Source organism: Oncorhynchus gorbuscha, unplaced genomic scaffold (assembly GCF_021184085.1).
Source record: "Oncorhynchus gorbuscha isolate QuinsamMale2020 ecotype Even-year unplaced genomic scaffold, OgorEven_v1.0 Un_scaffold_4506, whole genome shotgun sequence".
In the NCBI taxonomy this organism is placed as follows: Eukaryota; Metazoa; Chordata; class Actinopteri; order Salmoniformes; family Salmonidae; genus Oncorhynchus; species Oncorhynchus gorbuscha.
The window spans coordinates 1-12,737 of NW_025748508.1; the positions used below are offsets into that span (position 1 = coordinate 1).

General features: G+C 42.4%; 1 protein-coding gene across 1 annotated transcript in view; it reads right to left on the minus strand.

Annotated features, from left to right (window-relative positions):
* Nucleotides 1-892: 892 nt before the first annotated feature.
* LOC124028603 (P2X purinoceptor 1-like) overlaps nucleotides 893-12,737 on the minus strand; it is a gene marked incomplete at its 5' end in the record, with an annotated part of 32,381 nt that continues 20,536 nt past the window's right edge. Inside the window, 5 exons of the mRNA XM_046340633.1 lie at nucleotides 893-1,940; nucleotides 5,028-5,123; nucleotides 5,929-5,994; nucleotides 6,117-6,207; nucleotides 7,401-7,546. Coding sequence (XP_046196589.1) covers nucleotides 1,917-1,940; nucleotides 5,028-5,123; nucleotides 5,929-5,994; nucleotides 6,117-6,207; nucleotides 7,401-7,546 — 423 coding nt within the window. The remainder of the gene's footprint in view (nucleotides 1,941-5,027; nucleotides 5,124-5,928; nucleotides 5,995-6,116; nucleotides 6,208-7,400; nucleotides 7,547-12,737) is intronic.

A 12,737-nucleotide genomic window follows, 5' to 3' on the forward strand; every position in this document is an offset into this window, starting at 1 on the left:
TTGTTCAATGGGTTTATTCGATGTATGTACTGTTCTGCATATTTCTGAAGCCTCTTTCATACCCGGTGCTAACGTGCCAGTTGTCCATCCTGACATTGTCCACATTCTGATTGTGACCAACATTTTTAGAAGGTTATAGAAAATATGCATTGTGATCTGATTGGGATCAGATTTTACAAGTGTAAACAGGACAAGATAAGGATACATGTTAGAACCAGGTATAAATGGGGGAAAAGCATGTCAAACCTGTACTGAATGCAACTGTTATTGTGTAAATATGTACCAATATATAAATACGATGTTTGTTTTTTGCATGCTTTTTCTACACCAAAACATAATAAAATAATTTAAAATATCAGGAATAATTGAATCATGTCTTTTTGTAAGTAATCAGTCAAAGTATATGCAAGAGTACAACCTTCAACAATGTTTTATTGAATTTGCGTATCAATCACAAACTTGTTGATTGATGAGAAAGATTTAAAGATCAAAAATATGTCATTATTACAGTATTTCAAGGTGGAATACGCCTGTGCCAGTAGTCATCGAATTCTTCTGCTTCTTGAAGACAACATGTGTGTGCTGTGCTGATGGAAGAGGTTGGAAAAACCGGCTTTCAACTTACTCCTGAAAGTTGTAATAGTAGAATACACAAGGTGCAGCTTCTACACTGGGAAGTACATCCTCAGTTCCTCTTGTCCTGTCAGTCATTACAGACCTTAGAGAGATATTTATAACGTGTCAGAAAGTGTCCAGATCTACTAGCCCACGTCAGCTAACGTTTTTTAGCCCAGAGATTTTGTAGTAATGTCACTCAAATATACACATTAGACATGGCAAAATGTATAGAATTGCAAGAAAATGACCTTTAAAACGGCAACATTTTCCTGCACCCCATGACAAAATGTGTAGAAATGTGTCCCCATAGAAAATAGAGAATGTTTCTGAGTGAACCACGGCTTTAAGGTAACGAATGTGTTATAAACAGATATTATAACATGTGTTAATAAACCAGGGTACTTTAAGGTAACGAATGTGTTATAAAACACATGATTCTTTCAGTTAATGAACCAACCCTAAACTAACACAAACTAACAGGGTGGCCTAGTGGTTAGAGTGTAGAGGCGGCAGGGTAGCCTGGACTAATACCCGGAAGGTTGCAAGTTCAAACCCCCGAGCTGACAAGGTACAAATCTATCATTCTGCCCCTGAACAGGCAGTTAACCCACTGTTCCCAGGCCGTCATTGAAAATAATAATTTGTTCTTAACTGACTAGCCTGGTTAAATAAAGGTCAAATAAATAAATAAAAACACATAGTTCTAATTATGACACATTGAGAGAGCAGCGCTCCTAAAGCACATCGATGCCTTGTTTTGTATCACATTCAGATGATTAAACTGTTTCCCTGATTATTATTATTAGACAAACAAAGGAGGGTGGAAGCAGTCTGAAAGAATGTTCCGTTACTATCTATCTCGGCAGGTAGCCTAGTGGTTAGAGCGTTGGGCCACTAACCGAAAGGTTTGTAGATCGAATCCTGAGCTGACAAGGTGAAAATCTGTGGTTCTGCCCCTGAACAAGGCTGTCATTGTAAATAAGAATTTGTTCTTAACTGACTTGCCTAGTTAAATAAAGGTAAAATAAAAAAATATCCTAAACTGAGAGCATTGTTTGAGGTCTGTTGACATTTGAAGGCAATAAATAGCAGTTGAATCATTGAGCCGGAAGGGCATTGTTTGAGATCTGTTGACAGGATTTGAAGGCAATTAAATGGCAGTTGAATCATTCAGCTGGAGAGTGAACACAAGGCAGAAAACCATCACACTTGTTTTATGCTTTAAGATGTGTCAGTGCAGTCTGGAGTCAGTCTGTTGGAGTCGCAGCCAGCTGTTACTGCAGACTGGAGCCCAGGAGTCAGGACCCCTCCGCAGCATCACTCTGTTGGAGAGGAACACAAACCCAGGCCCATGTTCAAATGGGACTCTTTAAAAAACACACCATATCGCCCGTTGTGTGGTTCAAAAGGACTACGGGGTGGGGGTGGGGGGGTGTATATTACAGTGTGCACACCAGGCAAAAACTGTGTCAGATGTAAAAATGTATTGAACTCCTCTTAATCAATTCCCCACCAATACTTAAACATGCTTATGTGGTTCACCAATGTGTTTCTTCTGGGCCATGTTTGAATACATTCATCCTCCCCCCTTCTATTGGCTGAACACAGTCTGATAGCTGTCCACTGATCCAGTCATGTCAGATCAGACTGTAGTTCAGGAAGGGAGGGAAAGAGGATGTTGTTGTTTTTTAAAAGTATTCCAACACAAAGCAGAGGAGCCACACCAGCCAACACAAACCTTAAGACTGAGCTGATCCAGGCAGCTGCTGTAGGGGCTAAGACTCTGACAGTGGTGCCTCATGATGCACTAGAACCTCTTCTGAATGCTTCTGTGTGGCCAAGAAGACATCAATGACATGCTACACCACAATATATATATATATATATATATATATATATATATATATATATATACAGTGGGGCAAAAAAGACATCTTTGCTTGTTTGTAGGTGACCAAATTCTCATTTTCCACCATAATTTGCAAATAAATTCATAAAAATGTGATTTTCTGGATTTTTTTTCTCATTTTGTCTGTCATAGTTGAAGTGTACCTATGATGAAAATTACAGGCCTCTCTTATTCTTTTAAGTGGGAGAACTTGCACAATTGGTGGCTGACTAAATACTTTTTTTGCCCCACTGTATATATATGTGTGTGTGTGTTGGCCTGTCACCCACTTTAACCACAAACAGTAACAGTTTATAAAGGTGATAACTGGTGTGTGACACAAACACACACTATGTGCTCACCTTTGATACGTCCTTTTCAGACTTGACCTCATCTAAAGGTTCCTGAAAGACAGACTCAGACTTATATCGATCCATTTTCTATCTGACCACCTTCTGTTTTACTTGTTTGAAACCAGTATTACACTCTCAACTAATGTCTTTTAAACATATTTACTTTGTAAGAGTTGAGTTTGAGTGTATATATGAAATAAAGATGAAGGTAAATAATATTACAAACTATTGTATTGTTGTGAATTAGATATTAGATATTACTGCACTGAAATGCACAAGCATTTCACTACACCCGCAATAACATCTGCTAAATATGTGTATGTGACCAATAACATCTGCTAAATATGTGTATGTGACCAATAACATCTGCTAACCATGTGCATGTGACCAATAACTTCTGCTAAATATGTGTATGTGACCAATAACATCTGCTAACCATGTGTATGTGACCAATAACATCTGCTAACCATGTCTATGTGACCAATAACATCTGCTAACCATGTCTATGTGACCAATAACATCTGCTAAATATGTGCATGTGACCAATAACATCTACTAAATATGTGCATGTGACCAATAACATCTACTAAATATGTGCATGTGACCAATAACATCTGCTAACTATGTGCATGTGACCAATAACATCTACTAAATATGTGCATGTGACCAATAACATCTACTAAATATGTGCATGTGACCAATAACATCTGCTAAATATGTGCATGTGACCAATAACATCTACTAAATATGTGCATGTGACCAATAACATCTGCTAAATATGTGCATGTGACCAATAACATCTACTAAATATGTGCATGTGACCAATAACATCTACTAAATATGTGCATGTGACCAATAACATCTACTAAATATGTGCATGTGACCAATAACATCTGCTAAATATGTGCATGTGACCAATAACATCTACTAAATATGTGCATGTGACCAATTTAACATTTAACATTTAAGTCATTTAGCAGACGCTCTTATCCAGAGCGACTTACAAATTGGTAACATCTGCATGTGACCAATAACATCTACTAAATATGTGCATGTGACCAATAACATCTACTAAATATGTGCATGTGACCAATAACATCTGCTAAATATGTGCATGTGACCAATAACATCTACTAAATATGTGCATGTGACCCATAACATCTGCATGTGACCAATAACATCTACTAAATATGTGCATGTGACCCATAACATGTGATGTCCACATCCAAGTGGTTGCATATCCACAGCGTTTCAGTTGACAGGAGATTCTCAATTGGGTAAAAAGTCTGTCCTCCCCTCTACACCTCCATCCTCCTCTCCTCTCCGAGCCAGAAAAGTGGTCACCAAATGTATCAAATAAAATCCAAGTTTCTTGGTCACGTGCACAGGACACAGCAAGTTTGTAAAGGGCACAGTGAAATGCTTATGTCGGAGAGTGTCAATACGTTAATAGGCGAAGGGATTCTTCTTCTCTCATCAATTGGTGTATTCTACCACGGAAGAGTTTTGAAATTCGCCCCCCTCAATCTTGGACACTCTTGCTGACAGCTGTGGCTGCTTTGCGTGATGTATTGTTGTCTCTACCTTCTTGCCCTTTGTGCTGTTGTCTGTGCCCAATCATGTTTGTACCATGTTTTGTGCTGCTGCCATAGTGTGTTGCTACTATGTTATTATGTTGCTACCATGTTGTGGTGCTCCCATGTTGTTGTCATGTTGTGTTGTTACCATGCTGTGTTGCTACACAGGAGGCCTTTCAGTATTCATTGTAAATAATAATTTGTTCTTAACTGACTTGCCTCGTTAAATAAAGGTTAATATAAAATAAATACAAATCTACTGGGCTTAAATGAGGACCAGTCAACCTTTGATACAGGATGCACTGACGCGTATTAACACTAATGCGTATTAGAAATGAAGTGGGATACAGTAGCCTTCCCCAAAGGAGGAGCAAATTACTAGTATCCTGCATTTCTTAGATCTCTTTCTTGTATTCTGTTTCTTAGGTTTCTTAGAACACATGAACTGTTGGGTAAATGATCGTGTGTACTGTTGAGGATCTGTCTGCCCAGTTTTCTGCACAACTAATTTTTGTATTTTTATTTGAATGCCTCTTTGCTGCCACCTGGTGTTTAAACTGGATGTTACGCAACAGTTTGATGTAAACTCACCTTCTCCATCGTTTCAGTGACCTTGAATTTCATGTTGTTGTAGAATTCCCTCTTGGGTAGTAGATACAGGAGAATCAGATCACATACTACAGTCGCCTTTGGAAACAGCAGAAGTAGAGCACAATTTGAGCCAGAGAAATATTATATTAATGTAATTTTGGGATCACAACTACCTCCATTACATTGTTTAATAGATAAACATATTTGTTTAGTCTATTTCTATACACGCTGTTTAAGAGATATACAGTAGACTACTGGAGATTCTGTAAGTTTTGCAGTATCAGATAATATATATATTATTAGATAGGATGTGTAGTATTAAATGGGATGTGTAGTATTTAATGGAATGTGTAGTATTTGACAGGATGTGTAGTATTAGACAGGAAGTGTAGTATTAGACAGGAAGTGTAGTATTTAATGGAATGTGTAGTATTTAATGGAATGTGTAGTATTTGACAGGATGTGTAGTATTAGACAGGAAGTGTAGTATTAGACAGGAAGTGTAGTATTTAATGGAATGTGTAGTATTTAATGGGATGTGTAGTATTTAATGGAATGTGTAGTATTTAATGGAATGTGTAGTATTTAATGGAATGTGTAGTATTTAATGGAATGTGTAGTATTTGACAGGATGTGTAGTATTAGACAGGAAGTGTAGTATTAGACAGGAAGTGTAGTATTTAATGGAATGTGTAGTATTTAATGGGATGTGTAGTATTTAATGGAATGTGTAGTATTTAATGGAATGTGTAGTATTTAATGGAATGTGTAGTATTTGACAGGATGTGTAGTATTAGACGGGATGTGTAGTATTAGACAGGATGTGTAGTATTAGACAGGATGTGTAGTATTAGACAGGATGTGTAGTATTAGACAGGAAGTGTAGTATTGAAAGACTCACCACTCCAAAGATTCCAACACCAGATCCTATAGCTGTTAGTGTTGGAATGATATCAAATTTTCTGGCCTGGAAAATAACAATAACATCAACAATCTTTAAACGTTTTAAATCTACAGTCGTAAGGGAGGAATTCAAAAATACTCTCTGGAATTTTACACGGATCGCAACCATGAACTTCATGAACTTACCACTGAACGCACAATGATGTCAAATCGAATCCCAAACACTTTCAGAAGCGTTCTTTTCTCCTGTGTGTCCTCCATATAGTGCTTTGCGTACCTAAAGCACAACGTTTAGATACACGTTTCAGCCTCTAGGCTAGTGTTCAGATCTGTATCCCTCTTCTGCTTCTCACATGACCCTAGCCATGCAACTAAGAAGAGTGAGCTGTATAATGAATAGTGTAACTTCCTTAGTCGCATGGTTAGCACAACCTCCAATGGTTATCACAACCACCAATGGTTAGCACGACCCCCAATGGTTAGCACGACCCCAATGGTTATCACGACCCCCAATGGTTAGCACGACCCCCAATGGTTAGCACGACCCCCAATGGTTAGCACGACCCCCAATGGTTAGCACAACCCCCAATGGTTAGCACAAACCCCAATGGTTAGCACAAACCCCAATGGTTAGCACAACCCCCAATGGTTAGCACGACCCCAATGGCTAACACGACCCCCATGGCTAACACGACCCCCATGGCTAACACGACCCCAATGGCTAACACGACCCCAATGGCTAACACGACCCCATGGCTAACACGACCCCCATGGCTAACACGACCCCCATGGCTAACACGACCCCCATGGCTAACACGACACCAATGGCTAACACAACCCCAATGGCTAACACGACCCCCAATGGCTAACACGACACCAATGGCTAACACGACCCCAATGGCTAACACGACCCCAATGGCTAACACGACCTCCATGGCTAACACGACCTCCATGGCTAACACGACCCCAATGGCTAACACGACCCCAATGGCTAACACGACCCCAATGGCTAACACGACACCAATGGCTAACACGACCCCCATGGCTAACACGACCCCAATGGCTAACACGACCCCAATGGTTAGCACAACCCCCAATGGTTTTTTCCTGACCCCCATGGCTAACACGACCCCAATGGTTAACACGACCCCCATGGCTAACACGACACCTTTCTCTGTGTTTTTCTTTCATTTATTTGGAATCTTAACTCAGAAAAGGCTTTTCAATTTAAGAAAGTGGCCTGAATGATCAATAAATACTTTGTTAATGATTTATTGAGATAGGACAGGAAATGTAGAAGAGAAGTAAAGTTGGACTTCAAAACCCATGTAGAAATGTAGAAGAGAAGTAAAGTTGGACTTCAAAACCCATGTAGAAATGTAGAAGAGAAGTAGAATTGGACTTCAAAACCCATGCTGACTCTGACTCAGGTCTGCAGCATAAACCACAAGACCCTGGTGTTTAATTTACCTGAAGTTGTATCCCACAGATGCTCTGGCCGTGTCTGCCTCGTCGGGGTTTCCATAGAGACCGTGGAAGGAGTAGATCGGTTTACAGTCTGACTGGTCATGGTCCAGGTTACAGGTCCAGTCAATGATGATACCAATCGCCCCACCCTGTCAGATCAATCAATACATCCAGTCAACGATGTTACCGCTAACCCCAAACAGTACGATACTATCAACAACAATACATCCAGTCCGATGTTACCACTCACGATACTATCAACAACAATGCATCCATCAATGATACATAAACCCCAAACCAGTCAATCCGATGTACCACTAACCCCAAACAGTACGATACTATCAACAACAATACATCCAGTCAATGAGGGTACCACTAACCCCAAACCGTACGTTACTATCAATACATCCAGTCAACGATGTTACCGCTAACCCCAAACAGTACGATACTATCAACAACAATACATCCAGTCAACGATGTTACCACTAACCCCAAACAGCACGATACTATCAACAACAATGCATCCAGTCAATGAGGGTACCACTAAACCCCAAACAGCACGATACTATCAACAACAATACATCCAGTCAATGAGGGTACCACTAACCCCAAACAGTACGATTACTATCAACAACAATACATCCAGTCAATGAGGGTACCACTAACCCCAAACCGTACGTTACTATCAATACATCCAGTCAACGATGTTACCGCTAACCCCAAACAGTACGATACTATCAACAACAATACATCCAGTCAACGATGTTACCGCTAACCCCAAACAGTACGATACTATCAACAACAATACATCCAGTCAATGAGGGTACCACTAACCCCAAACCGTACGTTACTATCAATACATCCAGTCAACGATGTTACCACTAACCCCAAACAGTACGATACTATCAACAACAATACATCCAGTCAACGATGTTACCGCTAACCCCAAACAGTACGATACTATCAACAACAATACATCCAGTCAACGATGTTACCGCTAACCCCAAACAGTACGATACTATCAACAACAATACATCCAGTCAACGATGTTACCACTAACCCCAAACAGCACGATACTATCAACAACAATGCATCCAGTCAATGAGGGTACCACTAACTCCAAACAGCACGATACTATCAACAACAATGCATCCAGTCAATGAGGGTACCACTAACCCCAAACAGTACGATACTATCAACAACAATACATCCAGTCAACGATGTTACCACTAACCCCAAACAGCACGATACTATCAACAACAATATATCCAGTCAATGAGGGTACCACTAACCCCAAACAGCACGATACTATCAACAACAATACATCTAGTCAATGAGGGTACCACTAACCCCAAACAGTACGATACTATCAACAACAATACATCCAGTCAATGAGGGTACCACTAAACCCCAAACAGCACGATACTATCAACAACAATATATCCAGTCAATGAGGGTACCACTAACCCCAAACAGCACGATACCATAAACAACAATACATCCAGTCAATGAGGGTACCACTAAACCCCAAACAGCACGATACTATCAACAACAATACATCCAGTCAATGAGGGTACCACTAAACCCCAAACAGCACGATACTATCAACAACAATACATCCAGTCAATGAGGGTACCACTAACCCCAAACAGTACGATACTATCAACAACAATACATCCAGTCAATGAGGGTACCACTAACCCCAAACCGTACGTTACTATCAATACATCCAGTCAACGATGTTACCGCTAACCCCAAACAGTACGATACTATCAACAACAATACATCCAGTCAACGATGTTACCACTAACCCCAAACAGCACGATACTATCAACAACAATGCATCCAGTCAATGAGGGTACCACTAAACCCCAAACAGCACGATACTATCAACAACAATACATCCAGTCAATGAGGGTACCACTAACCCCAAACAGTACGATACTATCAACAACAATACATCCAGTCAATGAGGGTACCACTAACCCCAAACAGCACGATACTATCAATACATCCAGTCAACGATGTTACCGCTAACCCCAAACAGTACGATACTATCAACAACAATACATCCAGTCAACGATGTTACCGCTAACCCCAAACAGTACGATACTATCAACAACAATACATCCAGTCAATGAGGGTACCACTAACCCCAAACCGTACGTTACTATCAATACATCCAGTCAACGATGTTACCACTAACCCCAAACAGTACGATACTATCAACAACAATACTTCCAGTCAACGATGTTACCGCTAACCCCAAACAGTACGATACTATCAACAACAATACATCCAGTCAACGATGTTACCGCTAACCCCAAACAGTACGATACTATCAACAACAATACATCCAGTCAACGATGTTACCACTAACCCCAAACAGCACGATACTATCAACAACAATGCATCCAGTCAATGAGGGTACCACTAACTCCAAACAGCACGATACTATCAACAACAATGCATCCAGTCAATGAGGGTACCACTAACCCCAAACAGTACGATACTATCAACAACAATACATCCAGTCAACGATGTTACCACTAACCCCAAACAGCACGATACTATCAACAACAATATATCCAGTCAATGAGGGTACCACTAACCCCAAACAGCACGATACTATCAACAACAATACATCTAGTCAATGAGGGTACCACTAACCCCAAACAGCACGATACTATCAACAACAATACATCCAGTCAATGAGGGTACCACTAAACCCCAAACAGCACGATACTATCAACAACAATATATCCAGTCAATGAGGGTACCACTAACCCCAAACAGCACGATACCATAAACAACAATACATCCAGTCAATGAGGGTACCACTAAACCCCAAACAGCACGATACTATCAACAACAATACATCCAGTCAATGAGGGTACCACTAACCCCAAACAGCACGATACTATCAACAACAATACATCCAGTCAATGAGGGTACCACTAACCCCAAACAGCACGATACTATCAACAACAATACATCTAGTCAATGAGGGTACCACTAACCCCAAACAGCACGATACCATAAACAACATAAGCAATCAACGGAGACATCAATAACACCAGTGTCTTCAAACACTTTTTAAATCAGTTCCAATTTGAGTGTTCTACTAAGCTTTCACTCAGAAATGACCTTTGACATAGCATACCTCGTTACCAATAACACCATCATTACACCTCGTTACCAATCACACCACCTTCATACCTTGTTACTAATAACACCATCATACCATGTCACCAATATCACCATCATCATATCTCGTTATCAATAACACCGCCATCATACATCGTTACCAATAACACATTTACATTTACATTTACATTTAAGTCATTTAGCAGACGCTCTTATCCAGAGCGACTTACAAATTGGTGCATTCACCTTATGACATCCAGTGGGACAGTCACTTAACAATAGTGCATCTAAAACTTAGGGGGGGTGGGGTGAGAGGGATTACTTAACCTATCCTAGGTATTCCTTAAAGAGGTGGGGTTTCAGGTGTCTCCGGAAGGTGGTGATTGACTCCGCTGTCCTGGCGTCGTGAGGGAGTTTGTTCCACCATTGGGGGGCCAGGGCAGCGAACAGTTTTGACTGGGCTGAGCGGGAGCTGTACTTCCTCAGTGGTAGGGAGGCGAGCAGGCCAGAGGTGGATGAACGCAGTGCCCTTGTTTGGGTGTAGGGCCTGATCAGAGCCTGGAGGTACTGAGGTGCCGTTCCCCTCACAGCTCCGTAGGCAAGCACCATGGTCTTGTAGCGGATGCGAGCTTCAACTGGAAGCCAGTGGAGAGAACGGAGGAGCGGGGTGACGTGAGAGAACTTGGGAAGGTTGAACACCAGACGGGCTGCGGCGTTCTGGATGAGTTGAAGGGGTTTAATGGCACAGGCAGGGAGCCCAGCCAACAGCGAGTTGCAGTAATCCAGACGGGAGATGACAAGTGCCTGGATTAGGACCTGCGCCGCTTCCTGTGTGAGGCAGGGTCGTACTCTGCGGATGTTGTAGAGCATGAACCTACAGGAACGGGCCACCGCCTTGATGTTAGTTGAGAACGACAGGGTGTTGTCCAGGATCACGCCAAGGTTCTTGGCGCTCTGGGAGGAGGACACAATGGAGTTGTCGACCGTGATGGCGAGATCATGGAACGGGCAGTCCTTCCCCGGGAGGAAGAGCAGCTCCGTCTTGCCGAGGTTCAGCTTGAGGTGGTGATCCGTCATCCACACTGATATGTCTGCCAGACATGCAGAGATGCGATTCGCCACCTGGTCATCAGAAGGGGGAAAGGAGAAGATTAATTGTGTGTCGTCTGCATAGCAATGATAAGAGAGACCATGTGAGGTTATGACAGAGCCAAGTGACTTGGTGTATAGCGAGAATAGGAGAGGGCCAAGAACAGAGCCCTGGGGGACACCAGTGGTTTTGAGCGCGTGGTGAGGAGACAGATTCTCGCCACGCCACCTGGTAGGAGCGACCTGTCAGGTAGGACGCAATCCAAGCGTGGGCCGCGCCGGAGATGCCCAACTCGGAGAGGGTGGAGAGGAGGATCTGATGGTTCACAGTATCGAAGGCAGCCGATAGATCTAGAAGGATGAGAGCAGAGGAGAGAGAGTTAGCTTTAGCAGTGCGGAGCGCCTCCGTGATACAGAGGAGAGCAGTCTCAGTTGAATGACTAGTCTTGAAACCTGACTGATTTGGATCAAGAAGGTCATTCAGAGAGAGATAGCGGGAGAGCTGGCCAAGGACGGCACGTTCAAGAGTTTTGGAGAGAAAAGAAAGAAGGGATACTGGTCTGTAATTGTTGACATCGGAGGGATCGAGTGTAGGTTTTTTCAGAAGGGTGCAACTCTCGCTCTCTTGAAGACGGAAGGGACGTAGCCAACGGTCAGGGATGAGTTGATGAGCGAGGTGAGGTAAGGGAGAAGGTCTCCGGAAATGGTCTGGAGAAGAGAGGAGGGGATAGGGTCAAGCGGGCAGGTTGTTGGGCGGCCGGCCGTCACAAGACGCGAGATTTCATCTGGAGAGAGAGGGGAGAAAGAGGTCAGAGCACAGGGTAGGGCAGTGTGAGCAGAACCAGCGGTGTCGTTTGACTTAGCAAACGAGGATCGGATGTCGTCGACCTTCTTTTCAAAATGGTTGACGAAGTCATCTGCAGAGAGGGAGGAGGGGGGGGGGGGCGGAGGATTCAGGAGGGAGGAGAAGGTGGCAAAGAGCTTCCTAGGGTTAGAGGCAGATGCTTGGAATTTAGCGTGGTAGAAAGTGGCTTTAGCAGCAGAGACAGAGGAGGAAAATGTAGAGAGGAGGGAGTGAAAGGATGCCAGGTCCGCAGGGAGGCG